We start from the raw sequence: 27481 nt of genomic DNA on the forward strand, positions 1-27481 counted from the left end.
TTTTCATTCGAGTTTTCACAGCGCACTGACATATTTTTGGCCAGCAGATGTCGCCAGTGTGCTATATTTCAAGAACAGTGACTCATTCCCCAAAGTGACTGGTTCAGTTGTACTAAGCTTGGCTGTTGATTACAGAGGTGTCAAATCCAGGTCCAGAAAGTAAAAATCCTTCCCAGGATTTTCTTCCAACAGGCTGGACAGCTCTGCTGGTGGTGTGATCTAACTAGAGAAGCCAGCCTGTTGGAACAAAATCCTGGGAAGGACTTTTACTTTCTGGACCTGAATTTTACACCTCTGCTGTTGAATGTATTGTTCGATGCCTGTACGTACAACTTGAGAGGCTCATACTGAACAGTGCATTACGTATAACCAGACAACAGTGGCCCTATGGTCAGAAACTGGCCTATGATGAGTGGGGAGGGGCTGATAAACTGTGCAGCGACAGATGGACTAGTCTGTAACTATAAACCTATACAGTGAACCTATAAAGAAGCCTGAGCTCATGAAGTGACTGGTGAGTGGAAGAACAAGGTAGGTGGACAGAATCATGTACTAGATTATTGAGTGATGGATTGAATCAGTGAAGATATTACATACAATAAAAATGATCTCGTAGCAGTTTTTGACCTCACTTCAGGTGTAATGTTCAGTGCATGGACTTACTCATAAAGAGCAGGACGGCCAAATGCAGTGGAAGCAGATACCCCATCCTGAGAAGATCTGAAAAATGATAAAACAAAATTCATCACAAAAGAATCAGTGCATACATACAAACAACTGTGCATGAGCTGCTGATAATGATGATGAGCTGATCAGCTGTTTGTGTTCAGAAGAGCTTCAGTCCTTCATCAAATTTTGAACACTAGTGTAACTATCCATCCATCCATCCATCCATCCATCCATTTTCTAAGCCGCTTCTCCGTCAGGGTCACAGGCACTAGTGTAACTAGTCATTTTCAAACAAACACAATACATGCATTTTAAAATATACTAATTATAACAAATCCATCTGCATTAATATCAGTGTAATGTCACCAATCAGCCAAAACATTCAGATCAGCTCCCCTGACCATATAGATGCACTTTGTAGTTGTACAGTTACAGACTGTAGTCCATCTGTCTCTCTGATACTTACCCTGTTCTTCAGTGGTCAGGACCCCCACAAATCAGTCATAACTTGGGTGGTGGTCATTCTCAGCACTGCAGTAACACTGATGTGGTGGTGGTGTGTTAGTGTGTGTTGCGCTGGTCGAGTGGATCAGACACAGCAGTGCTGCTGGAGTTTTTAAACACCTCAGCGTCGCTGCCGGACCGAGAACCAAAAATATCCAGCCAACAGCGTCCTGTGCCCACTGATGAAGGACTAGAGGGTGACCAACACAAACTCTGCAGCAGCAAATGAGCTGTCGTCTCTGACTTTACATCTACAAGGTGGACTGACAGGGTAGGAGTGTCTAATAGAGTGGACAGTGAGTGGACACAGTGTTTAAAAACTCCAGCAGCACTGTTGTGTCTGATCCACTTGTACCAGTGCAGCACACGGAAACACACCACCCCCACGTCAGTGTTACTGCAGTGCTGAGAATGATCCACCACCCAAACAGTACCTGCTCTGTGAGGGTCCATGGGGGTCCTGACCACTGAAGAACAGGGTAAGTTCAGAACAGTGGAGCTGATAAAGTGGACAATGCTGTAAATGTGTTTGTAGCAGTTTTGTATAGGGCAAATTCCACATTTCACAGTTTTCTGCCCCTCCAGGGAAGAAAGAAATCTTAAGGTAAGATTAACATCCAAATAAGAGTGAGAGGAATGTCACGCGAAGTGTCAACGCCTCACTTTTTTCACAAGATACTCGAGCCCCAGTCCAGCCACAATTCTTGGTCATAAAAAAAAGATTTAATTGGATTTTGACTTTGGAAGTAGGAGTGAATCAGATTCAGTCCAACCAGACAGGTTGGGTAAGGGCCATTTAGACAGGATGTTCTTTTGAAAATGAGTAAAAGTTTGCCCCACCTTCCTGATAAAAAGGAAACTTAATGCCTTAATCCAAACCAATTTTATGCCAACATAAAAATAATTTTAAAAAAGATTAAAGGTGAACTCCACCAATTTTCCAACATTTCCAACAATAAAATTTTTAAAAATGTGTCAACAAAATCATTCAGAGAGGTTTGGCATAAAATGCTTAATTCCAGAGAAACTTATCGAGTCAGAATTGATCACAGTGCTGCTGATAGGAACCAGACATCGGAAGAGTTTAACACCCCTAAAAGCTCCGTCATAGAAAGTTATTACATGAAATGGTTATGAATTCACTGCCTGGTGCCTGAGACATTGTTTCACAGTAGATTTGTGATAAACATTTTGGTCTAAAACATATTTTAATCAATTTATTTTTACCAATTTATGGTGGATTGATACAAAAAGGCCAAACAGTCCCCCAAAAATATTTTTTTCACATTGACCACTATTTTATCATGATCAACAGAACATATAACGGCAAACGGCATGTGTGGGCTCACTGGTGAATTTGGATAGTAAATAAACTGGCTGTATTTGCATTGTAGACATCAGGATGTATGGTTTCTATCGCCACCACTGTAAAAAAAAAAAAAAAAAAAAAAAAAATCCATCTCACATCAAACCAATCTGAAAGACTTTGCTTATATCTCAACAATACATTTTGAAAAATCAGTGGAATTGCTTAAGTTCAGTCTGGAAGGTAGAACTTCATTAGCCACCTAAATGACAGTTGCACAGTCAATAAGGCAGATTTGCAGATAATGGTAGATTTTATTAAATTATCTGGCCTTTAAACTGAATTTTCAACTGTTTCCTACTAAAATAAGCCGCACTGTTCTGTTACACACATATCATCAACAGTCAGAACAAGTTTTCTGGAAAAGGTAAAAACTTCCATGACTTATAATGGAAGTTAATGTAAACAGATTTTTCACAAGTAATTTTGGGCCATTAAAATCGGTCCATTCATTGTGACTGTTTTGAGGGCAGCTGATATTTCAAATTATTTAAAAATAAATAAATAAACAAATGGAAATGCGAAGTTTTGTCTGATATACAAACAAAATATACTATCCCATCCGAATAAACACTCATTTTATCGACTAGGTTTCTCGCTATAAAGACTATGTTTACCATGTTTACTGTGAGTACTGTGTACTACATGGGGGGCAAAGCCTTATGACCAGAGGGTCGCTGGTTTGATCCCCTTGGCCGACAGTACGTGACTGAAGTACATTTGAGCAAGGCACCTTACCCCCAACTGCTCCCTTGGCGCTGTGGATAGGGCTGGGTAAGTGTACTCACTGCCCCGTAGTGTGTATGTATGTGGATGTTTCACTGCACAGATGGGTTAAATGTGGAGGTCTAATCTAATTGGCTAATGGTTCTGACTTCACTACTACATATGTTTAATACTGTAGTTGTTACTTAATGTATGATGTTGCTGGTGTGTTATATTGTTGAAGTCAGTAGAAACTACATGCAAGTAGGAATTTTGCTGACAATAAGGAGCTTTGACTTGACTTGTCAGAATCATCTCAGTTCATCACTGCTGATTTATATGTCTGTATTGAGCTAATATGTTGGCAATTGTGGCATTGAAGGGCACAGTTCGCTCATTATCCTACTATCCACAAGCTAAACCTTGTGAATCAGGTATGTTCTGCGCTTGCCAAGATGTAATATCTTACTGTAGATCTGGATATACAGGATGAATAATCTTGTTTTAGAAGTTATTTATTAGACTCTCTCTTTGAATTCATTATGTATTCAATGCAACTTGATCACAGATTTGTTCTTTATTCCTCAGTTAGTCGGGAAATCTTAGTTGTAATTTACTGGGAAAACAAGCTACATTAGATAGAGCACCAATATGTGGGTGCTTGCTTCAAGATTCAGAGAAACAAACTCAAGTTCTGTTGCTCGATATCTATAAGATATCTCGATGATAAAAATCACACGTCAAGTTTTTCTTCAGTTTCCTCTGCTGAGGCTTTTGATTCCCTCTTACTTCAGTCTGAAATATTTTTCTCTCTGATTTTCAAAATGCGGAACCTTTTTAGTTCTTTGGTGTTTAGTTGTCAATAAACATTGAGGGAAATTTCTCTTGCTGGCTTGGTTGCGATTTCGGTAAAATCAGTTACCGATTCTACAACGTCTGCTCCGAGATTAAGGACTAGTTTTAACATAAACCTGGGTTTAGACCTATTTCGAAACTACTACAGCATGATCAACCTCCACTAGTATTCAGTCATTTCCACTTAAAATTTGGATTTATTTTCTTCTTGCTTGGCCTTTTTCAGGGTGCTAAAATTAAGAATTGAACCAAATGAATTAAGAATTATTTCTTATTTCGTGTATTTCCCTTTGAACTAAAATCCAGCATTTTCTACTTTTTTTCAAACCTTTGAACTCTTATCAGAGCTAATCATTTCTGGACTGGAACTTTCAAGATTTCTTGTCAAGTACAATCATCTTGCTGCATGGACAGCAAGTTGTTTTCGCCTCAAATTCAGTCTTAATTTCTTGTGTTCTAGCTTAAGTTTTTGCTGTGCTAAAAATGACCAAAATGTGCTGTACACTGGCCTCCTGAGGCTGCAGTTGCAGACCCTTGATGTGTAGGTTTATCTTTCATGTGATAACCATTTATTCCACCATAACATAAGGCAACAATGAAAAACATAGTGACCAGTAAACTAAGGTCAGGGTGCCTTCCTCAGTTACTCCTTTAGTCTAATGTATTGCTTGTTTGCTCTATTTATGTATGATTTCTACTTTACTGTAATTTGCAATTTATTTATTTTACATGTATAGGAATAACAGAGCCTATAACTCTGGCACCTGATATGATAATGACAGAATGACTAAATCTGAGATGCGAATCAGATAGTAATAAGCAGTGTCTTACCAGGTTGTAGGCGACTAGCGCAGTGTCTGGAGCCACTCTGTGATCACCACCCGATGGGAAGAATGTATATAAGCGATGACAGAAATACCTGAACTATGCAGCCATCAATCAAGATGAACCTGCTGTACCAGGAAAAATACATGCTCTTAAAACACATTCTCACTTAATACCATCTTGGCATAAGCTACATGGCATCACTTTCATTCTCAATAAGCTTTCTATGAGTGGTCAAGCCAGAAGGGGCCCATCAACGCAATATGTCAATATGTACAATATCATGCAAACATTATTCAGTATAGTTTTAATTTGTATGTTATAGACCTTTTTACAAAAGTACAGAATTCTTTTACTGACATATATAGCTCTAAATAGTCTCACCCCTCAGTACCTGAGAGAACTTATGTCTTATTATGAGCCATCACACCTTCTTCGATCACAAGGTGCTGGATTATTATTAGTATTACTATAGAATTAATAAAGTCATGCTTTGGAAAAATCTTCCAGTCAGTGTTCAGGACTCAGACACAGCCTTAGTCTTCAAGTCTAGGCTAAAAACATGCTTGTTTAGTTGAGCTTTTGGTAATTTGATTTTCCTGTTATTTAAAAGGTGCATATCTGGGGGTTCATGGATGTAGAGTATTATGGTTCAATGACAACATCAGTGCTGTCATCATGCTGCTCTAACACACTCACTCAGATTTGTTAACAGTGGAGCATGTTAACAAATGTTAACAGCGTCTGATGCTGTTGCTTCATCTGCCTTGATCGGGTGCTCACTGCATACCAGCCTTCTGGACCAGTTTGACCATCACTGAGCTTCCTTCTGAGCAATGTTGTACAAACCTCACCTGCATTAATTGACCCTCTTGATGATACTGCTAGTTATTTTTAGTCATAGACATTCCTTCTCCTGCTTTTCCCCTTTTGTTAGTCAGTATGTTATACTAATGATCAAATTCTCATTCTCTGTTATTGTTTGGTGTCGACCAGAGGAGGATGGACTCTCCTTTTGAGTCCTCTCAAGGTTTCTTCTTCTTGCTCTTAGGGAGTTGATCCTCGCCACTCAAGAGGGCTTGGACCCAGATTTTTCTGTAAAGCTGCTTTGTGATAACACCTGTTGTAAAAAATGCTATAAAAATAAAATTTGATTTGACTTGACAAGATTCTTTTCAGGTAAAGTAGCAGAAACCTTTTAAAAAGTACTTTTAAACAATCCTCTGTGCCATTTTTTTCAGTTTACGCTACAAACTTCAAAAACAATAACTAAGGGGAAAAAACCCATAAATTCTAAATAATAAATAACGACATACAAGAACAGGATTTGCCAGAACAATGCAGTCTAGAATGGTGGACTGACTGCAAGACTTTTTTTAAAGACACAAGAATCACAATTTGCAGGAGAGAAGAAGGAAGAAAGAAGCTTTAAGGTTTGAAATAAAACCTTTATTTGTCTCGTCCACAGGCTGTGACTTCTGATTCTGAAATGAAAACTGCAAATGGCAACTGACAATGGCAATTCTTCAGCAAGTGTATTCATCACAATAGCAAGGATTACACAACAAACCTGAAATAAGCAGGCAAACAAGTACAACCTGCTGTGTGGTGAAAAACTACTTTCATTTCTGATAAATGATCATGTAATGTTTTCCCCAACCTGCTTAAGACCAAATGTCTTAGGCCTAAAATTGAAAAATAGAAAACATACAAAAAGGCTGGGAGGGATGTGATTCAATCAGCTCTTTTAAGGATATTCAACACCAATGTTATCTAAATTTCAGGGACAATACTTCCTTGAGACTGTTGTTTTTTGCCAATGTATTTGGTTTCCATACCACTTTTATGGTTTATACTGTGCAAGGAATGTTATTTAGTGTCTAGTGTATTTTTGTTATCATGTGGCTAACAGTAGGCTATTCAAAATCAAGCACCCTACCTCATTGTGTCTGCTAACTTGGGCCTCATTGTTTTTTGATGTGTGATATATATATATATATATATATATATATATATATACAACCCCAATTCCAATGAAGTTGGGACGTTGTGTAAAACATAAATAAAATCAGAATACAATGATTTGCAAATCCTTTTCAACCTATATTCAATTGTATACACTACAAATACAAGATATTTAATGTTATATTAAATATAACATTAAAGTCCCAAATTCTTTGGAATGTGTTGCAGGCATCAAATTCAAAATGAGTGAATATTTGCAAAAAACAATAAAGTTTATCCGATTGAACATTAAATATCTTGTCTTGTAGTGTATTCAATTGAGTTTTACACAACGTCCCAACTTCATTGGAATTGGGGTTGTGTATATATATATATATATATATATATATATATATATATATATATATATATATATATATATATATATATTTATATATATATATTGAGAGAGAGAGAGATGAGGCATAACATCTGGAACAAAAAGACAAATGTACTTCATTAATCTTTGTTTTCTAAAGGTGTCTGAGCTGTAATGCTGTGTAAGAATTAACCCCGCAGTCCAGAGTCCTACTTACAACCAGCTAAGTGCTGTGAACTTGTCAGCTGCTTCAAAACGGTGCTACATTGTAGCTCAGTAACCAAAAAAAAAAACTATGTTGAAAAAAAAGACTTATATGCCCTAAAAACACCCTTTGGCTCAGATCTCGTTAAAATGTTGACAAATCGCTCTGAATTTTGGTGGGAGGCCGTGGCTCATGCTACACCTTTTTAACAACATAAAAAGTTAAATTGTGCCCCACGTTAGGTTGTTCTCAACACTCCCCTAGATGACTTTTGGCAGAAAACCACACTGCAGACCAGGACATACATAACAAGATGCCACATCATGCCATCATGTCAAGGCCATGATGTGTGTATCTCTTTGATCGCATGCAAGCACTTTATATTAGTCACTGCTCTTTTCCTGAGAACAGCAAGTGCACTTCAAATGCCCATTTTAATTTGATTGTTCTTTGGCTGAAACTGAACAGTAACAAAAAAAAAAAAAAAAGCTAATGCATGGTTGCCTCCTGTCACGATACATGGCCCATATGGTCTTGATTCAAGTACCATGAAATGAATAAACCTGTTTTCCTTCTGGCAGCTGCACAATGCAGCAATGAGGTATGAGGTGTGCCAAGAACAGTTTCTCTTTTCATATCATCACCATTTGTTCACAAAGGCTTTAATGTGCAGCTATGTAGGTAGGAGTTGTCAATATGTAGAGCATTTCAGCAGCGGTTCTCCCTTACTGCTCATTCAATAAAAGAGCATTCACCTTTAATGCGCATTGTTACCCACATCTTCTTCGTCTAAAAGTAAAAATAAAAGGACATTTCAAAGAGGCTGTAATCACAAACATTTCCAACACCTGCTGAAGGAACACACTGTAGATATGGTTTCGAGCCAGGTCTGACAACTTTATCTTCAGCTCGTCACAACCATGGAATCTGGTATCAGGTTTCCAGCAATACTGGCAAAAAAACACAGACTGCTATGTTGCAGACAATTATGGTCTGAACAGTAGTGAACTCCAGTTAGGTAACATCTCTGAAGGATTAGATCTTCTCCAATTACATTGACATGAGTAAGCCTTTATTTTGCTTTTGATTCAGTTTGTTTTCCATGGTGTCTGGAACAAGAGCTACTCCCTTCCACCCAAGGCCTTGGACATGGCAGTAAATCTTTAGTACTGACTGAACACCTACACTAAAAACTACTTCACTTCTAAGTTCTCAAAAAAAATATCAAAAAGAAAAAAAGACTTGAGACGCTCTTGTGGAAAGAGGGAAAAGGCTTTTCACATTTTTTGAGCATTGAATGTCAAGTGGTCTCTGGAGACCCCGACTGCAAAATACAGTTTTTGAACAGGGCTTTTTATACCCTTTATTTGTGGTTGCCATTTTTCTCAGTTTTATTTAGGCCTACATTTTTGATTGCTAATAAGCTTCACTTATTCATTTTAAATATGTCCAGAATGATGTGAACGTTGTACCGTATCGAGAATTCTAAGAACTAAATATAATTCCTAGTTGCCTTATATTTCAAATGATTAATTGCAGTAACTCCACAGGTTTTTAGCAGCGCTGTGCGTACTTGCAGCATGTTTGATGAACTGCAATCTCATCTGTGCAATAGTTCAACCGGTCATACTGGTGCCATTCATATGAGGAAATAACATAACATATAACCTGCATATTTTTCACTTCATATTTTAGATTCATATTTCATACCTGCATATCTTATCCAAGGTCATTTATTAGTCATAAAGGCCTCAATAATTATACCTCTTGGACTAGAAGAGCACAGCATGGTACTTTTAGCCAAATATAGCCATGTAGCCCAAATATTCGTCTCTCACAGAGGATAAGTGTGATTTGAAATATTGGTCTTAACTAATTATCTGTCCAACACTGATATGATTGTGATATTAGTCCACATCACTATTTGTGATAAAAATGTATATTCAGAAAGCAATGTATGCGCAAAGTGTTGATCAAATCTCCAAATACTTTGAAGAGAAATAGCAACAAATTTATAGTATCTTACTGAATACTAGTCAAACATATGAAATAACCCACTCAATAATAATAATAATAAATGTTATTGTTGATGTTGGTTGTTTTGTTCTTTTGTTATTGTCCTGTGGGCAGCGTCCTATGGGCAGCATCCTGTGGGCAGCGTCCTGTGGGCAGCGTCCTGTGACCACTGATGAAGGACTAGAGGACGACCAATACAAACTGTGCAGCAGCACATGAGCTGTCATCTCTGACTTTACATCTACAAGGTGGACTGGCAAGGTAGGAGTGTCTAATAGAGTGGACATTGAGGGCCCCGGCAACCTTTTTCAAGAGTGTAGAAATGATTGTTCTAAATAGAACCACTCCCTTTACAAAAGAACACTTGAAGAACCCTCTTATTTAAGGGTGTAGTACTCATGGTCTAAATAGAACCATTCCCTTTACCGAAGAACACTTGAAGAACCATCTTTTTTAAGGGTAAAGACCTCGCTGTTGTAAATAGGACCATTCCCTTTACTGAAGAACACTTGAAGAACCGTCTTTTTTAAGAATGTAGAAGTCCTAGGTCTAAATAGAACCATTCCTTTTACTAAAGAACCCCTGAAGAACAATCTTTTTTAAGAGTGAAGAACTCACTGTTGTAAATAGAACCATTTCCTTTCTGAAGAACCTTTCAAGAATTCAGTTTTGTGCCTCCTTCAAAAAGCAGCCCAGGCTGAGCCACTTCCTATTTCTCCCCTTATATCAACAGCATGACTGCAAAACACCAAAGGGAGCCTGTGAGCGAGTCCTCAGTGAATGAAGGTGAATGGAGCTAAATGGCTCTACACCTTTAAATTGATGGTTCTTCACAGTGCTAAAGAACAATGAATAAAATGGTTCTATATAGAACTATGAACACTCAAAGAACCCTTTGGATGATTAAGGGTTCTTTGCCTCGTGAGTGTTCTTCAGATTGATTGCTAATATGTTATGAATCGTTCAATATAGAACCCTTACAAGTTAAAAAAACACTGTTTGGTACTATATGGAAACCTTTTTGGTATGAGTGTATATAAAAAGGGCTCTATATTCCACCAAAGAAGGTTCTTCTATTATTATAATGTCCAGCTTATAACAATAGAAGAACACTTTTTGCCACTATATAGAACCGTTTTCAAAAGGTTCTATATAGAACCATTTACAACACAATCCTCATCAGTCTGAAGAAACTTTTTTTATGCAAAGAACCTTATGATCATGGAAAGGTGTCCTTGAGTGTTCATGGTTCTATATAAAACCATTTTCTTTACTAAAGAGTGTAAGACAAAATCAGAACCCCTTTTTGGTGCTATAGGTTCTACACAGAACCATATACAACACATTCTCCATCAATCTGAAGAACCATTTAAGCATGCAAATGGCTCTATACAGAACTCATGGTTCTGAATAGAACCATTCCCTTCAAAAAGAACCCTTGAAGAAGTATCTTTCTTAGGAGTGTAGAAAAACATACTATGTCAGAATTAGTACTGCTCTTAGAGGTTTGGTGCCATGGTAATGCTTGTTAGCTGGTACAAAAGTTTGGGCACCCCCAGTCAAATGACATGTGTTGGTTTTCTAAGTGAAGATAAATTAACACGTCCTCCACAAGGAGCACACGCAGGCCTAAATATGACATTTGTCTGCTGATTTTAATGCACAGCTTCTACTGCTTGAGTGTAACATAATGAAAGAAAAGTGAAAGAAAATGAAAGAAAAGGAAAACAAATGACAGAGTGTGCCATCATTTTTGCACAGGCCACATTTTATGCTGTATTTATTTTTCCTGTTCAATTCAGCAAATAAACAGTAACTGTGCATTAAAACGTGCAGAAGTGTTCCCTGTAGAACATGCTTTCACTTTATTTTCATCAAGAAAATAAAGTCCAGGAGCATCCAGCCCCTGCACGAGACTGAACTGGAAGCGGGGCTCAACAACAATCACCACTCATATTTGAAGGTCCAGAGCCAGTTTAATGGGATACCTGTTTCTCCTGTTATACTGATGAACAACAGAGGGCGGCCTTAAGCAAGTTCTCCGTGAATGGGGTGAATGGAGCTAAACTAACAAAGACAGCTAAACACACACACACACACACACACACACACACACACACACACACACACACACATTTTCTACACTGCTTATCCTTCTGGATCGCGGCGGAGCTGGAGCCCTTCCCAGGAGTCACTGGCCGGGAGGAAGGAACACCCTGGACAGGTCGCCAGTCCATCACAGGGCGGACAGACACACTCGGTTTCTAACTGATTGTCCAGGACCTTCCTTTAATTTTGGGAAGTAGAAGGATTTATTTCACTAAAACAGCAAAGAAACTTCACCTTTACTTTTTTCACAGTAAACTGGTTTTGGGCAGTAGGACACTGGCTACAGCTACTGAGCTCTGATTGGTTGGCATTACTGCTACTGAGTGCTGATTGGTCAGCATTACTGCTACTGAGAGCTGATTAGTCAGCATTACTTCTACTGAGAGCTGATTGGTTAGTGCTACTGCTACTGAGAGCTGATTGGTTAACTTTACTGCTATTGAGCGCTGATTGGTTGGCATTACTGCTACTGAGTGCTGATTGGTCAGCATTACTGCTACTGAGAGCTGATTGGTTAGTGTTACTGCTACTGAGTGCTGATTGGTAGGCATTACTGCTACTGAGTGCTGATTGGTTAGTGTTACTGCTACTGAGAGCTGATTGGTTGGCATTATTGCTACTGAGTGCTGATTGGTCAGCATTACTGCTACTGAGAGCTGATTGGTTAGCGTTACTGCTACTGAGAGCTGATTGGTTAGTGTTACTGCTACTGAGAGCTGATTGGTTAGTGTTACTGCTACTGAGAGCTGATTGGTTGGCATTACTGCTACTGAGTGCTGATTGGTTAGTGTTACTGCTACTGAGAGCTGATTGGTTAGTGTTACTGCTACTGAGTGCTGATTGCTTGACATTCTCCATCAATCTGAAGAATCATTTAAGCATGATAGGTTTATGCTTTAAAACAGCACCATTCATGATCAAATCCAAGATGAAAACAATGGCACCAGCACTGTTTCACAAACAAGTGTGCACATTTTGTATGTCAAGTTTTATTTTGTTCCAATATAGTAAACCCAGCGAATTAGAGATTAGTCCTAATAATAATTAATAATCATAATTAAGTCTCTGTACAGTATGTGTTTACTTGTTTTCACTTAGAAAGTCAACAGACCATGTTATTTAGGGGGTGTTCACACTTTTTCAACTGTAAGCAGACAAGCATCACCATGACAACAGACTTAAACGACAGTCCCAGCCTATATTTAAAGTCTTTCTACGCCGAGGCGCTGCTTTGGTTGCGAAGCCACACCCCCTTACTGTTCTTCTCTGAGTCCTGCAGGGGCGCTGGAGAGCAGCGCTGAAGTGCTGGGAGCGCTACACGCTCTATCAGCACTCACCGTGAAGAGAGAGGAGGAGGCGCTGCTGCTCCCATTCACTGCTCATGCTGTCCACGGGTAGCAGCCACTTCTCTGTCACCTGGAAAGTACATTTCCGTGCATTTTCATCACTTTTTGGAACAGATCTGTGGAGCACTCTGACTGAGTCTTCTGGTCTTCTGCAGCATGAAACTTCTGCTGTGGGGTTCTGGTCTGAAAGTGGGGCTTCTGGACTCGATGGCTTGGACGTGAATATGCATGAATAATAAGGGAGATCAGCGAGCAGCAGCTGGAGGAGATGCGCTCTCCAGAGGGACTCGCCTTGCTCCTCTTCAACGGGACGGTGTGCCTGGTAAGCAGAGCCTTTCCAACTAGTTCTAAAGCCCTACTTGCTGGAAGGCATGATCTTCAAACGAGCATTAGTTATTAATGATAACACGTGGGATGGATCCATGGGGTTGGATCATTAGTTAAAGGGCACCAGTCCAGGATTTCACCTTTTCCTGAAGGACTGAATCTTCTCATTAGAGCTGGGGGTCATCAGTCATATCACACATATCCCTCCTGTGGTCAAGGGTTTGGGGGCAAAGGGGTCATGCTGGAAAAATCAGCCAGTAGTGCGTTTTTTTTCTCTGGTTGGGAAATGTATTGACCAGGGAAGCCCAGCTCTGGTCCTCGAGGGAAATGACCACACAGAGTACATCAAAAAGGGGTTTAATCACAGCTTATCAACAGGGTTGGGCAAAATACACTAAAATTGTAATGATGGCTCAACACTGAATGCATTGCCCTAAATCTATTCAGTAACATATTCCATTACAATACATAATTAAGAAACATTTCACTGCTGTCGGATCAAAACGTGGAAAACGTCCTATCTCCAAAATGGTAACTTTACAGGAGAAGGAAAAAAACCTACTTTACTTTTAATGTAAGTCAATGGAATCAGACTTTTATCTAAGTCGTTTTGGGCCGTTTCTTTTGGTTCATTCTTTATGAAATTTACACACAATGTAAAGAACAACAGGCATTTCCAAATTATGTCAAAAACTGAAAAACGACAAAAGTGGCGATCTCATGTTTTCTTCCAGCAGCAGCGATATTCAGAATAAACTTAGAATATATATTGATAAGGCACCTGGGAAAAACTCCTCTGTTATAATTTTATTTCATTCTTCATTATTCCTTTCCCCGCTATTGCTTGTGAGCAGTTTTTCTCTGTGCAATTTACCTTTTATTGTTTATTGAAAATTCCACTTATTTTTGTATAAAGTTCCAAAAGTTTCTATTTATTTCTTTAGTCCAGCATCCAACACTGATGCTAAACTTATTCTGAATATTGCTAAGTACCAATACGTTCATATACAGTATCTCACAAAGTGAGTACACCCCTCATATTTTATTCTATCTTTTCATGGGATGCCATTATAGAAATAAAACTAGGATATAAATTAAAGTGGTCATTGTACGGCTTGTATAGCAGTCAGATTTACTGTCCTCTGAAAAGAACTCAACCCACAGCCATTAATGTCTAAATAGCTGACAACAAAAGTCCAGCTCACAGTTAGCGTGTCCAAATTGTGCTCAAAGTTTCAATATTTTGTGTGACCACCATTGTTATCTAGCACTGCTTGAACACTCTTGGGCATGGAATTCACCAGAGCTGCACAGGTTGCTACTGGAATCCTCTTCCACTCCTCCATGATGACATCACAGAGCTGGCAGATATTAGACACCTTGCGCTCCTCCTCCTTCCTCTTGAGGATGCCCCACAGGTGCTCAATTGGGTTTAGGTCTGAAGACATACCTACTTGGCCAGTCCATCACCTTTACCTTCAGCAGGGCAGTTGTCATCTTGAAAGGTGTGTTTGAGGTCATTATCGTGTTGGAAAACTGCCATGCGGTGCAGTATCCGAAGGGAGGGGATCATGCTCTGCTTCAGAATGTCACAGTACATGTTGAAATTCATGTTTCCCTCAATGAACCGCAGCTCCCCAATGCTGGCAGCACTCATGCAGCTCCAAACCGTGATGCTACCACCACCATGCTTGACTGTAAGCAAGAGACAGTTGTCTTGGTACTACTCACCAGGGCGCCGCCACACATGCTGGACACCATCTGAGCCAAACAAGTTTATCTTGGTCAGACCACAGGACGTGGTTCCAGTTATCCATGTTCTTGGACTGCTTGTCTTCAGCAAACTGTTTGCAGGCTTTCTTGTGTGTCAGCTTCAGAAGAGGCTTCCTTCTGGGACGATGGCCACGCAGACCAAGTTGATGCATTGTGCGGCATATGGTCTGAGCACTGACAGGCTGACCTCCCACTTCTTCAACCTCTGTAGCAATGCTGGCAGCACTCGTGCCTATTCTTTTGAAACCAACCTCTGGATCTGACGCTTCTTTGGTCTACTCTGGCGAGGCCTATTCAGAGTGGAACCTGTCCTGGAAAACCACTTTATTACCTTGGCCACTGTGCTATAGCTCAGTTTCAGGGTGTTGGCAGCCTTCTTATAGCCTAGGCTCTTTGTGGAGAGCAACAATTCTATTTCTCACATCCTCAGAGAGTTCTTTGCCATGAGGTGCCGTGTTGAATATCCAGTGGCTAGTATGAGCGAATATTAACAGCCCTGCTCCCCATTCACACCTGGAACCTCGTAACTCTAACAAGTCACATGACACCAGGGACAGAGGACACAGTCAGGCACAATTTGGACATGATCACTGTGAGGTGGACTCACTTGTGTTGTCAGCTATTTAGGCATTAATGGCTGTGTGTTGAGTTCTTTTCAAAGGAAAGTAAATCTGTACTGCTATACAAGCTGTACACTGACTACATTTAGTTATATCCAAGTGTAATTTCTATAGTGTCGTCCCATGAAAAGATAATAAAGATAAAATATTTGCAGAAATGTGAGGGGTGTACTCACTTTTGTGAGATACTGTATATATACAAATTCTATACATTTCCCTTCAGCAAAAGGGATTCCAAATGTTTGAACAGTAAATGTAGATTTTACTGATAATAATGTATACACAAAATAATATTACACAAAAGAAAATTATAAAACTGTTACTAATTGACTTTTACCTCTTTATGTCTTTGTTCCTTCCTTACTTTAGTCAGTTCTTGGCCACCAGAATGCCCAAGGCAGCTCATCTCCTATCCAGTCTGAGCCAGTGGACACCAGTGGAATCCAGAATGGAGCTGCTCCATTGCCCAGGTGGAAGCGATCCATCAACACAAAGTCTTCCAGCAGCCTGCTCCTGGAGCTCAATAGTCGCTTCAAAAAGGAGGAAAAGCAGGGGCATTGGGAGTCCAAGGCCAAAGATGCTCGACCTCAGTCATCATCTTGGGCAAAACGGTGGCCCCTTGTGAAGACCGACAAGTTCCAAAAGCTGTTCGGCTGGGGCGACTTCTACTCCAACATCAAAACAGTGCGTCTGAACCTGCTCATCACCGGGAAGATCGTCGACCACAGCAATGGAACATTCAGCGTTTACTTCCGCCACAACTCTACAGGCCAGGGCAATGTCTCTGTCAGCTTGGTGCCACCAGCAAAGACGGTTGAGTTTGACCTGGAACGCCAAAGTGTGGTCTACCCCAAAGACTCTAAGACTTTCACCTGCCGTGTAGACTACGAAAAGGTGGAGCGCAGCGAGCGCACCTTACTGTGCAGCTACGATCCATCAAAGACCTGCTTTCAGGGCCAGACACAAAGCTACATCTCCTGGATCTGCTCCAGACCCCTCAGGGTCATCTGCATCTACGTCTCCTTCTACAGCACAGACTACAGGCTGGTCCAGAAGGTCTGCCCGGACTACAATTACCACAATGCAGTGCCCTACCTGCCCTCAGGGTAGATGAGCATGCAGATGTGGAGTGAATTGTGTATATGGCAGTGAAAGGAACCTTTTAGGAGCACCAAAATAGGTTAAACTGGACATGGAGTTTTGAGAATAGTCACATGCTACATGTAAGACGTACCAGGGTTTTTTATTTTCCGCTCATTGAATGCATTCAGATTTCCCTTGAGCAGTGTTTCAATGATATGATCAAGTTACTTTTTTCCATTTATGCATCTCATTTCTTTACATATCTCTCAACATGTCTTAACATACTATTAAGAATTATATACACATGCTAAATAATTGTTTGCTTACAGTCCTATGCAAAAGTTTGAATGGCGAACATAAAATATAATTTGACCCGAAGTAGTCAAACGTTTGCATACAATACAATACAAACAGTTACGTATAAAGTTATTTGTGCTGTGTTTATTTGCTCAAAAAACACTAACATTAGAGTAAATATAAATAAATAAATAATCCATACCTTGTTTTCTCTGCCTGAGTGAGATAGCTGTACCATTTTCGCAGCTGTCCTCAAGGAAGTCCAGTATTTACTGTTACTGGCGTCCAGGAGTCAGAACGCAAACCTGTGTGTCTGTCCTCCAAATGTATTCTTCTGTACACTTTAACAACATACTAATAACCTCTTTAACAACAAAACAGTCTTGTTATGTCCTACTCTATTAATGTCTGTTTGTATTTATTAAAACGTTATACAGTTTTAAACAATTTTCGCTGCAAGGACTTTTGCAAAGTGACATTTTAGACAGTGTGTCGGCCCATTTGTCATGAAATTTATGAATAGCAGCAGGCATTTTCATATTATATACACAGTCAAGTCCATTAGTGTTTGAACAGTGACACAACTGTTTCAATTTTGCCTCTATAGACCATCACAATGGATTTGAAATTAAGAAGTCAAGACTTTCCATATTCATTTAAGGGGTTTCATAAAAATATCGCATTCACCCTTTAGGAATTACAGCCATTTTTACATAGTTCCTCCATATTCAGAGGCTCCAATGTAATTGGACAAAATAACAATTATAAAAACAAGGATTATTTTAAATATTTCAATGCAAACCTTGAAATGACAGCCTGAAGTCTGGAACTTATGGACATCACCAAATGCTAATTTTCCTTTACTGCAGCTGCTTAGTTGTGCATCTTTCTGCCACCGGTTTTGTCTTCACTAAGTGAAAAGTATGCTCAGTACTACGACACGCTGGCCTGTCAGTTTTGCAGCAGTTGACTGATTCTGAGCAGAAACTATAGATACATACACCTCAGAATTCATTGTGCTACTTCGATCATTAAACACCAGTGACGCAGTTCTATTGGCAGCCATACATTCCCCTGCCATAACATTACCTCCACCATGTTTCACAGATGACGTGGTACGCTTTGGATCATGAACCTTTCCTTCTCTTCTCCATAGTCTCCTCTTTCCATCATTCTGGTACAAGTTGATCTTAGTTTCCTCAATCCAAAGAACCTTGTTACTGAACTTTAGATGTTTTCTAGCTGGTTTGCATCTTGAGGTAATTCCTCTGTATTTACATTCATGAAGGCATCACTTGATTGTAGATCATTGTAGTCTAAAATGTCCTTGGCTTGAGTAGATGTTGGGATCAGGTTTCTCTTCACTTGTCTTCTGGGGTCTTCTTGGCCTTTTCGAGCCTACTGAGCTCACAGTTTTTTCGTGATTTAGCCAATCTTAAAGTTTCTGCTATGTTTGTTTTGTTTTTGTTTCAGCCTAATGATGACCCTCTTCATTTGTATTAACACCTCTTTGGACCACATATTGAGAGTTCACATGAACAGCTACCAAATGCATATTTAACACTCAGATTCAACTCTTGAGTATCTCCTTTTATCTAGTATAACCTTTTATCTCCTTAAATTTATCAGGAAATAATGAGGGGACAGGCCACGCCTGGCCATGAAACTGCTTATCAGTCAACTGTCCAATTACTTTTGAGTCTATGAAAAAGGGACTATGCTAAAAATGGCTGTAATTCCTAAATGGTTAATGCAGTGTTTTTGTTAAATTCCTTGAATTAAATCTAAAAGTCTGCACTTCAATCCCATCTTGACTGATTCATTTCAAGTCCATTAGGGTGGTATATATCGCTGCTGTCGGAAACAAAACCTTGTACCTCCAAAATGGTAACTACAGGAAAAGGAAAAAATATACTTTATTTTTAATATAAGTCAATGGAACCAGATATCTTTTCAAGTAATTGTAAGTCATTTCTTTTGGTCCATCATAAAAATAATGCACAATGTAAAGAGCAACAGATGTTTTCAAACTATGCCAAAAACTGAAAAACACCAAAAAGTTTTTTTTTCCTACAGCGGCGATATATATATATTATAAATCTCCTAGGCGAGATTTGTATGTGTAAGTGTCTGCATTAAACAAAATGAACTTGTCATTGTGTGGTTGGGAGATAATCCTGACTAATCCTGAGATGACGACAGCATAACATCAGCTATCAAACTGCTACTCCAAGGTCACAGAAAACCATTCCAGCTTTAAAAAGTACCCTCAAAGTCACTTTTAGTGTCCTTCAAACTTGAGCAGTTTGCCTGCAAGTAGGCTTTCATTAATTCCACTCATATGCACAACAGCATATTCTTGACATTACAGTCTCTTACTTACATTTTCTAGACATAAAATACACACTTTTTTGGGAATTGTATTGTAAAAATACTAAAACACTATTAATGAATCTCTGTTCTGTTCCTTGTATGAATAGCAGATTTTTCCAAATTGATTGATAACTACTTACTATAAACACATAAAAAAATTCACTGTGCTGATTGGCCTCTAAAGCCATATGGCAATTTATAACTAGCGGCATGCTTGTTAGGGCTGGGCAATAAGACAATATATAATCAGTATTACAATAAATTATGCTTTTCTGAGCATATCGTGGATATCGTCAGTACTTAGAGAACACTGACTAGCTACATGTTTCAGTTCAGAGGGAGCATAATGAAGTTGAATAGGATTTAGTGCAGTTCAGTCTGTAAAACATGAAAAAACGTGGTTGTGGGTTTATTGTAGCATTTTTATGCGTAGCACTTCAAGTTCTATTTTGGCTGTATAGTTTTACTGAAAAATTAATAGTTGTTACTAAATAAATTACAGTAGATATTGAATAATTTATAGTTGTTACTGAGTAATTTATAGTGGTTATTGAATAATTTATAGCTGTTACTGAGTTATTTATAGTAATTATTGAATATTTATAGTTGTTACTGAAAAATTAATAGTTGTTTTTAAATAAATTACAGTAGATACTGAATAATGTATAGTTTTTACTGAGTAATATATAGTGGTTATTGAATAATTTATAGTTGTTACTGGGTTATTTATAGTGGTAATTAAATAATTTATAGTTGTTACTGAGTAATTTATAGTAATTATTGAATATTTATAGTTGTTACTGAAAAATTAATAGTTGTTTTTAAATAAATTACAGTAGATATTGAATAATTTATAGTTGTTACTGAATAAATTATAGTAGGTATCAAATGATGCATTGTTAGTAGTGAATAATTTATAGTAATTACTTGATATTTCATAGAAGGTGCTCAATACTTTTTTAGTAGTTATTGAATGATTCATAGTAGCTACTGAATAATTCATAGCAGATGCTGAATAATTAAGTTATTTAACCATTCATAGTTGTTTATGAATAATTTGTAGGAGGTATTAAATAATTTAAAGTAGTTACTGAATAATTCATAGTAAGTATTGAATAACTAATAGTAGTTACTGAATTATTTATAGTAGATACTGAATATAATATAGTAGTCCCTTTGAAATGCTTTGCTGCATTTGCCATCAGGGCTGTTTCTGAGCGTTTCATGGCCTTACACTGTCCTACAGCTCAGTCTCAGACTACCCGACCTGAACCTGGCGCTCATTCGTTTCCTTGATCTCAGCGAACAGATGCTTTTCCTTCTTGCCTGAGGGCCATCTCTAATGATGAAATCAAACACCTTCATCATCCTCATTTCACATGTGAGATTGACTAATTAGGAAGGTTGTGTACTGAAATATGCTCATCATGGCAGTGTGACCCTGAGGATCCTATCATGCTTGAACGAATCGTCAGCAGTACTGGTGATAAACATCAACCATCAGACTGTAGTTACAGCGCAGTAACAATGTGCGGTCTGCTGGAATGCATGACCAATAAACAGGCCATTTCAATGCTTTTGAGGCTCTTGTGGCACCTTGGCTCTATTGTTGGGAGATTGTGAGGTCAACATATCGGTCCTCATGCTCTCTGGATGGGTGATGGTCCTCCCTCTCCCCCCTGTCACTCAGTGTGACGCGAGCCAATGGGTGCAGCTGTTGGCTGATGCGATACAATTAGGGGTTAACATATCCACAATGACGTTTTTGTCTGCAGCAGTTTAAAAGGACTGCGGTGTTGAAGCTTCATGTGTTTCAAAGAACGTGCTAGTACCCTTCCATCTTGGTAGAATGGAGGGCGGCCTTGCAAGTGGGGGGAACTGGACATTGGAGCAAGTAAAAAAAAAAGAAATCCTACTTTAAATCAACGTTAAAGTTCATTTTTAATGAATATTGTTGAATGTGGATCATTAGACCTCATACAGTGATCCAATACATGAAAATCTAAAATGAAAATGACCTTTTCAGGCAGCTTTATAAAACGAATTTCCTCTGAAAGTGTGATGTCATTCAGCGGTCACTCTCTGTTTAGTTGCGTGAACCATATAATTGAAGGCTCTGCCTCCATGACACTTGAATTACGGTGATTAATGGCCAGATAAAGCAATTAAAATGTGTCATTGAGTCTGGAATGAGGCAGAGCAGGGCTGACACATCCAGGCAAGAGTGTTAAAAAAATGAAATGATTATTTTATTATTATTATTATTAAATTATTATTACGTTGGTTTTATCATTCTGTTCTAATAGTGTTGACTTTTTTGGAGTACATATTTATAAATAAGGTGTGATACCAGAAAAGAACTGACATTTTAACTACCTTGGCTAAATGAGGCATACAGCCGCGTATGCAAAAGTTTGTGCACCCCCCAAATGGCGTTATTGTTAATTGTGCCACACTTCCAAACAATAACAGTAAGTTGTGCGGATAATAGGCATATAGACTAGCATTAGTCTATTAAAAGTCATTATAGGAAAGTCTCTTTACTCGGCAGCCATATTTGCAATGCCATATGAGACCAGACTGCTCTCTCTTTGAACAGGAAAACACCTAAAAACTCGAACATGAAGGTAAAATTACCGTTTTAAACACAGATTTGAAATCACTGATAAAATCTGACAAAAACCCCAGAAATAGTTTGTAGCCTTCAGCTCTTTAATGCACAAAAACAGTGTTTTTTGTACTGCTCTTATGCTGATCTCCACAATGAGGGGGGTCTATTCCTGCTCACTGATTAACCACCAAGCAGATTGGCTCATTTTAATGAAGGGCAGGACTTTCTCTGCAAACAGACACCACGCTGAGTGTTACGAGCTTTCCCATTCATATTTCAACCAATGACCGTCTCCTCCTCCTTTATAATGTTTCTGGCTCATTCAACTTACCAAATGCAACCCAACAAGACAGAAACTGCCTTGCAAGCGAAGCTTTCGAGTCCATTTTCTCTCTCTTTGTAATTCAGCCCTCAACTAAAACATTGTGGATTTCAGTCACAAGCTTGACGACTAAATGAATGGGATCAAATCAAGCTCCGTTTGAGGTGTTGGCCTTGTCTTCAGGTTGCAAGAAACGAAAAAAAATTGGGAACATACAATAGAGCCAAAATGGCGTCCATTCACACCGCAACGGTCTCCGTGGTGAATATGAGCAGAGCCAAAATGGCGTCTGTTTCACAATACGCTATAGCGGTACAATGCAACCCGACTTCACTCTACTTTTCAGGAATTAACACGTAGTTTTAACAGCTTTAAACTTGCTCATTCACATACATTACAGTTTTAGAACGCATTACTGTGAACACTTTTTGACATGTTCAGCTTATAAACCGATTATTTTTAATGTGGCCATGAAACGCTTTATACTGCTTGTAAACACAGCAAAACCTTAGAAACTCTTCATATAATGTGCTCTTTGACACTCATTCCAGCGCTCATACATCAGAACTCAGAGAAAAGGGAGTTTTTGAAGTACCTGTGAATCAAGGAAGAAAGGAGACAGTGATTAGTGTCTCTTCCAGCCAGCGCCAGTTTATTTCTGAACTGCGCATGCTCAGAGCTGAAAGTTAGTTTCTCCGATCGACCCACACTGACGCCAAAAGCGCCACCCACTGGCTGAATAGTGGAACTTTACCATATTTCAAATACAGAAAAAGCTGTTACCGTAGCTATGAAAACAAAATGAAAATACAGCAAATTAAAATAAAAAAACAGGTGTGTGTGTGTGTGTACGTATGTGTGTGTGTGGGGGGGGGGTCTGTTCTTATTTAAACTTTAAGAGGCAATTTCTCAACCCTCTACACAAAAGTTATGGCACATTTTATATTTTTTCCAGTGTGTTAAAATAGAAATGGTGCACTAACATTAGACAGACAGACAGACAGACAGACAGACAGATAGATAGATAGATAGATAGATAGATAGATAGATAGATAGATAGATAGATACTTTCAAATAATTAGTAGAAATGAGGGTTGAGAAAGTTGAATCGAACTATAACTATAACTAAATCTAACTATAACTGTATATTAAACAGCACTAGTTTATGACAAGTGGCTCCAGTCTGTTGGATCTACTTATTTGATTGTATTTCTTGCTGTTCCTCATTGATCAGTTCTCCAGCCAGGCAGATAAATGCAGCAGTTACTGCAGGCGGGGTTTGATGGGAAATGACGGTGTGTTAGTGGAAGAACAGTGAGATGAACTAAAGGAAGTAGACAAAAGCTGAGACCACCTTCTTTCTCCTCACACCCCCCAACAAGACCCTCTCTACACAGCACTCCACCTCTGGCAATCAATCACCTAATCCAGAGAGCAGCCAGCTACAGCGGATGCTCGACACATTCTAATTACAGAGAGGGGGGAGTGAAACAAAGAGAGACAGACAAAGGAAGACAGATAGATAGATAGATAGATAGATAGATAGATAGATAGATAGATAGATAGATAGATAGAAAGGGGAGAGAGAGAGAATCAAAGGAAGAAAGGTAGATAAATGTAGATAAATAAATAGATATATATAGATAGAGAAAAAGAGAGCCAAAGGAAGAGAGAAATAGATAAAGAGGAGCAGAGAAACAGAGAGAAAGAAAGCCAAAGGAAGAAAGAGATAGAGAGAGAGAGAGAGAGAGAGAGAGAGACAAAGGAAGAGAGAGAGACAGAGAGAGAGAGAAAGAGAGCCAAAGGAAGAGAGAAATAGATAGAGAAGCAGAGAAACAAAGAGAAAGAAAGCCAAAGAAAGAGAGAGATAGAGAGAGACAAAGGAAGAGAGAGATAGATAGAGAGAGAGAGAGAGAAAGAGAGCCAAAGGAAGAGAGAAATAGATAAAGAGAAGCAGAGAAACAGAGAGAAAGAAAGCCAAAGGAAGGGAGAGATAGATAGATAGAGAGAGAGAGAGAGAGAGAGAGAGAGAGATAGACAAAGGAAGAGAGAGAGATATATATATATATAGAGAGAGAGAGAGATAGACAAAGGAAGAGAGAGATATATATATATATAGAGAGAGAGAGAGAGAGATAGACAAAGGAAGAGAGAGAGAGATATATAGATAGAGAGAGAAAGGAAAAGAGAAATAGAGAGAAGCAGAGAAACAAAGAGAAAGAAAGCCAAAGAAAGAGAGAGAAAGAGAGAGACAAAGGAAGAGAGAGCTAGGTAGAGAGAGAGAGAGAGAGAGAGAGAGAGAGATAGACAAAGGAAGAGAGAGAGAGAGAGAGAGAGAGAGAGAGAGAGAGAGAGAAAGAAACCGAAATAAAAAATAAACAAAACACTGAAATTGAAATATTGCCATAATAAACTCATAAAATGCATGATCACAAAAAGTCATAACTCATAAATAAAAATGATTAGTTAATGAGCATACTGCAGTCTGAAAATCAGTTTTGTTAAAAAACATAATATAAAAAACAAGTTCTTTCAGAATTCTTCATTTAAATTAGTTTAATATGTAAACAGAGCAGTTCTGAGCGGTTTGGTGTGAAACATTCAGTTCTAGATAAACTTACAGAGTCAGAACTGTTCACAGTGGTGGTGATGGGAACCAGACATCCACCTCTAAAAGTTCCATCACAGCCTGACGTCTGGGTTTGTTTACCAAAGTCTCATGACTGTCACTCATAAGCTCAGGTCTCCTCATTATGAAGACCCAGTTATGTGAAGATGAGATGGATTGGACTTTTGGGTGTTTTGGATGGAGAGGCTTCTGAATTAAATCTTGTTCTTAGGAACTGAAATGAAAAGCCTTGAGAGGCGCTGATTGTCTATCGATGGTTCCTCCGAGGCGTAATAGAACAGAGAGCAGAAGCGGCTCCTCTGGCTCAGTAAGGGCCTCGAGAACGTTCCAGAGTGACTTTCTCTGTTTCTGAACACGGAGAGCTGCAGCCCACCCACACCAAGCGAAAGGACATGCGTGTGTGAGGACTTGTAAAATCGCTAGTGCTACATTGCTTATTCACTTTCACAGAGGAGATCAATGACCTTCAGCAGTGGCGTCTCAAATTACACTAGACCTTTCAACACACTGCCCTGGTCAGTCTGCTTCTCCCGAAGGCCGAGGAAGTCTTCAAAGGTTCAAATGTCTGTAGTCAGGATACAAATGTTATATAATGGCCTAGTCACAATTCTCTAAGATGACTGCACTTATTTTCCACAAATGGTAGATTTTACAATAATTTGTTTATGTGTGTTTTCATCAGTTGAGCTGATAACAAATAAAAGAAAGCAGAAAACATTTATTGAGATCGTTACAGAGAACATCTGACAGGTGCTAAAACTTCTTTAAAGAACTGCAGTGACTTATATTTGTTTATTCGATGTTTGTTAATGACACCTTTAGAGGGCATCAGTGAGTGATGTTTGTTTATTTGATGTTTGATAATAATGCATTTGTTTGGTGCTTGGTAATAAGACCTTTAGAGGACGGCAGTGAGTAATGCACCGGCCTCTAAAGGCCTCATTAGGGAACATTGAAAAAAAAGAAACGTTGCTCACTGCCACCCTCTAAGGGTGTTATTAAAAATATCAAATTAACAAATGTTACCCATCGCCGCCCTCTAAAGAAGTCATTAGCAAACATCACTCACCACCACCCTCTAAAGGTGTCGCTAACAAACATCACTCACCACCACCCTCGGAAAAAGAAACGTCACTCAGCACCGCCCTCTAAAAGCATTGCTAACAAACATCGGAAAAAGGAACATCACTCAGTGCTGCCCTCTAAATGCATCATTAACAAACATCGGAAAAAGGCGCGTCACTCAGTGCCGCCGTCTAAAAGCATTGCTAACAAACATCGGAAAAAGGAACGTCACTCTGCGCTGCCCTCAAACAAACATCGGAAAAGGAACATCACTCTGCGCTGCCCTCTAACAAACATCGGAAAAGGAACGTCACTCTGCGCTGCCCTCTAACAAACATCGGAAAAGGAACGTCACTCTGCGCTGCCCTCTAACAAACATCGGAAAAGGAACTTCACTCTGCGCTGCCCTCTAACAAACATCAGAAAAGGAACATCAGTCTGCACTGCACTCTCACAAACATCGGAAAAAGAAACGTCACTCAGCGCCACCCTCTAAAAGCACTGCTAACAAACATCGGAAAAAGGAACGTCACTCAGTGCTGCCCTCTAAAGGCGTCATTAACAAACATCGGAAAAAGGAACGTCACTCTGCGCAGCCCTCTAACAAACATCGGAAAAAGAAACGTCACTCAGCGCCGCCCTCTAAAAGCATTGCTAACAAACATCGGAAAACGGAACGTCACTCAGTGCTGCCCTCTAAAAGCGTCATTAACAAACATCGGAAAAGGAACGTCACTCAGTGCTGCCCTCTAAAGGCGTCATTAACAAACATTGGAAAAAGGAACATCACTCAGTGCCGCCCTCTAAAAGCATTGCTAACAAACATCGGAAAAAGGAACGTCACTCAGTGCTGCCCTCTAAAGGCGTCATTAACAGACATTGGAAAAAGGAACGTCACTCAGTGCTGCCCTCTAAAAGCGTCATTAACAAACATCGGAAAAGGAACGTCACTCAGTGCTGCCCTCTAAAGGCGTCATTAACAAACATCGGAAAAGGAACGTCACTCAGTGCTGCCCTCTAAAAGTGCCATTAACAAACATCGGAAAAGGAACGTCACTCTCCGCTGCCCTCTAACAAACATCGGAAAAGGAATATCAGTCTGCACTGCCCTCTAAAGGGATCTTTAACAAACATCGAATAGAGCTATGTCACTCACCACCACCCTATAAACAAATTTCAAATAAACAAATGTCACTCACTGCACCCCCCTAAAGGTTTTATTAACAAACACCAGAGAAACAAACATTACTCATATTACTTACTTACTCTAAATATTGCTTTTATTTACATTTGCACAGCATTCCAACTTTTTTGGAAACAGGGTTATAATGTAAGACAAAATTGAAGATCAGACAGAGCACTTCAGTTCATCACTGATCAACATCCCTTTTTCCTCACTCATTTCTCTGAGCTGTATTTGAAAGTCAAATGTTTTGGATGTCAAATATTTGCTAACAG

At 39.1% G+C, this 27481-nt stretch overlaps 2 protein-coding genes across 2 annotated transcripts in view; one reads left to right on the plus strand and one right to left on the minus strand.

Annotated features, from left to right (window-relative positions):
- Positions 1–27481, minus strand: part of LOC119265011 — a 66915-nt gene that overhangs the window by 37016 nt on the left and 2418 nt on the right. Inside the window, exons 2-3 of the mRNA XM_037544274.1 lie at positions 4931–5052; positions 664–720 (exon numbers count right to left, since the gene is read on the minus strand). Coding sequence (XP_037400171.1) covers positions 664–709 — 46 coding nt within the window. The 5' untranslated portion in view covers positions 710–720; positions 4931–5052. The remainder of the gene's footprint in view (positions 1–663; positions 721–4930; positions 5053–27481) is intronic.
- On the plus strand, positions 12926–18915 carry LOC108443155 (neurexophilin-1-like). Its single transcript, XM_017723608.2, has 2 exons — positions 12926–13245; positions 16013–18915. Exons 1-2 carry the CDS (start codon positions 13192–13194, stop codon positions 16751–16753), a joined length of 795 nt encoding a protein of 264 aa, XP_017579097.1. The 5' UTR covers positions 12926–13191; the 3' UTR covers positions 16754–18915.

This window comes from Pygocentrus nattereri, chromosome 13 (genome assembly GCF_015220715.1).
Source record: "Pygocentrus nattereri isolate fPygNat1 chromosome 13, fPygNat1.pri, whole genome shotgun sequence".
Taxonomy (NCBI): domain Eukaryota; kingdom Metazoa; phylum Chordata; class Actinopteri; order Characiformes; family Serrasalmidae; genus Pygocentrus; species Pygocentrus nattereri.

Bases quoted from the DNA above. Each gene is read 5' to 3' on its own strand.
- LOC108443155 (XM_017723608.2), top strand. From the start codon at position 13,192: ATGCGCTCTCCAGAGGGACTCGCCTTGCTCCTCTTCAACGGGACGGTG. The intron at 13,246-16,012 runs GTAAGCAGAGCC...TCCTTACTTTAG, and splicing joins TCAACGGGACGGTGTGCCTG to TCAGTTCTTGGCCACCAGAA.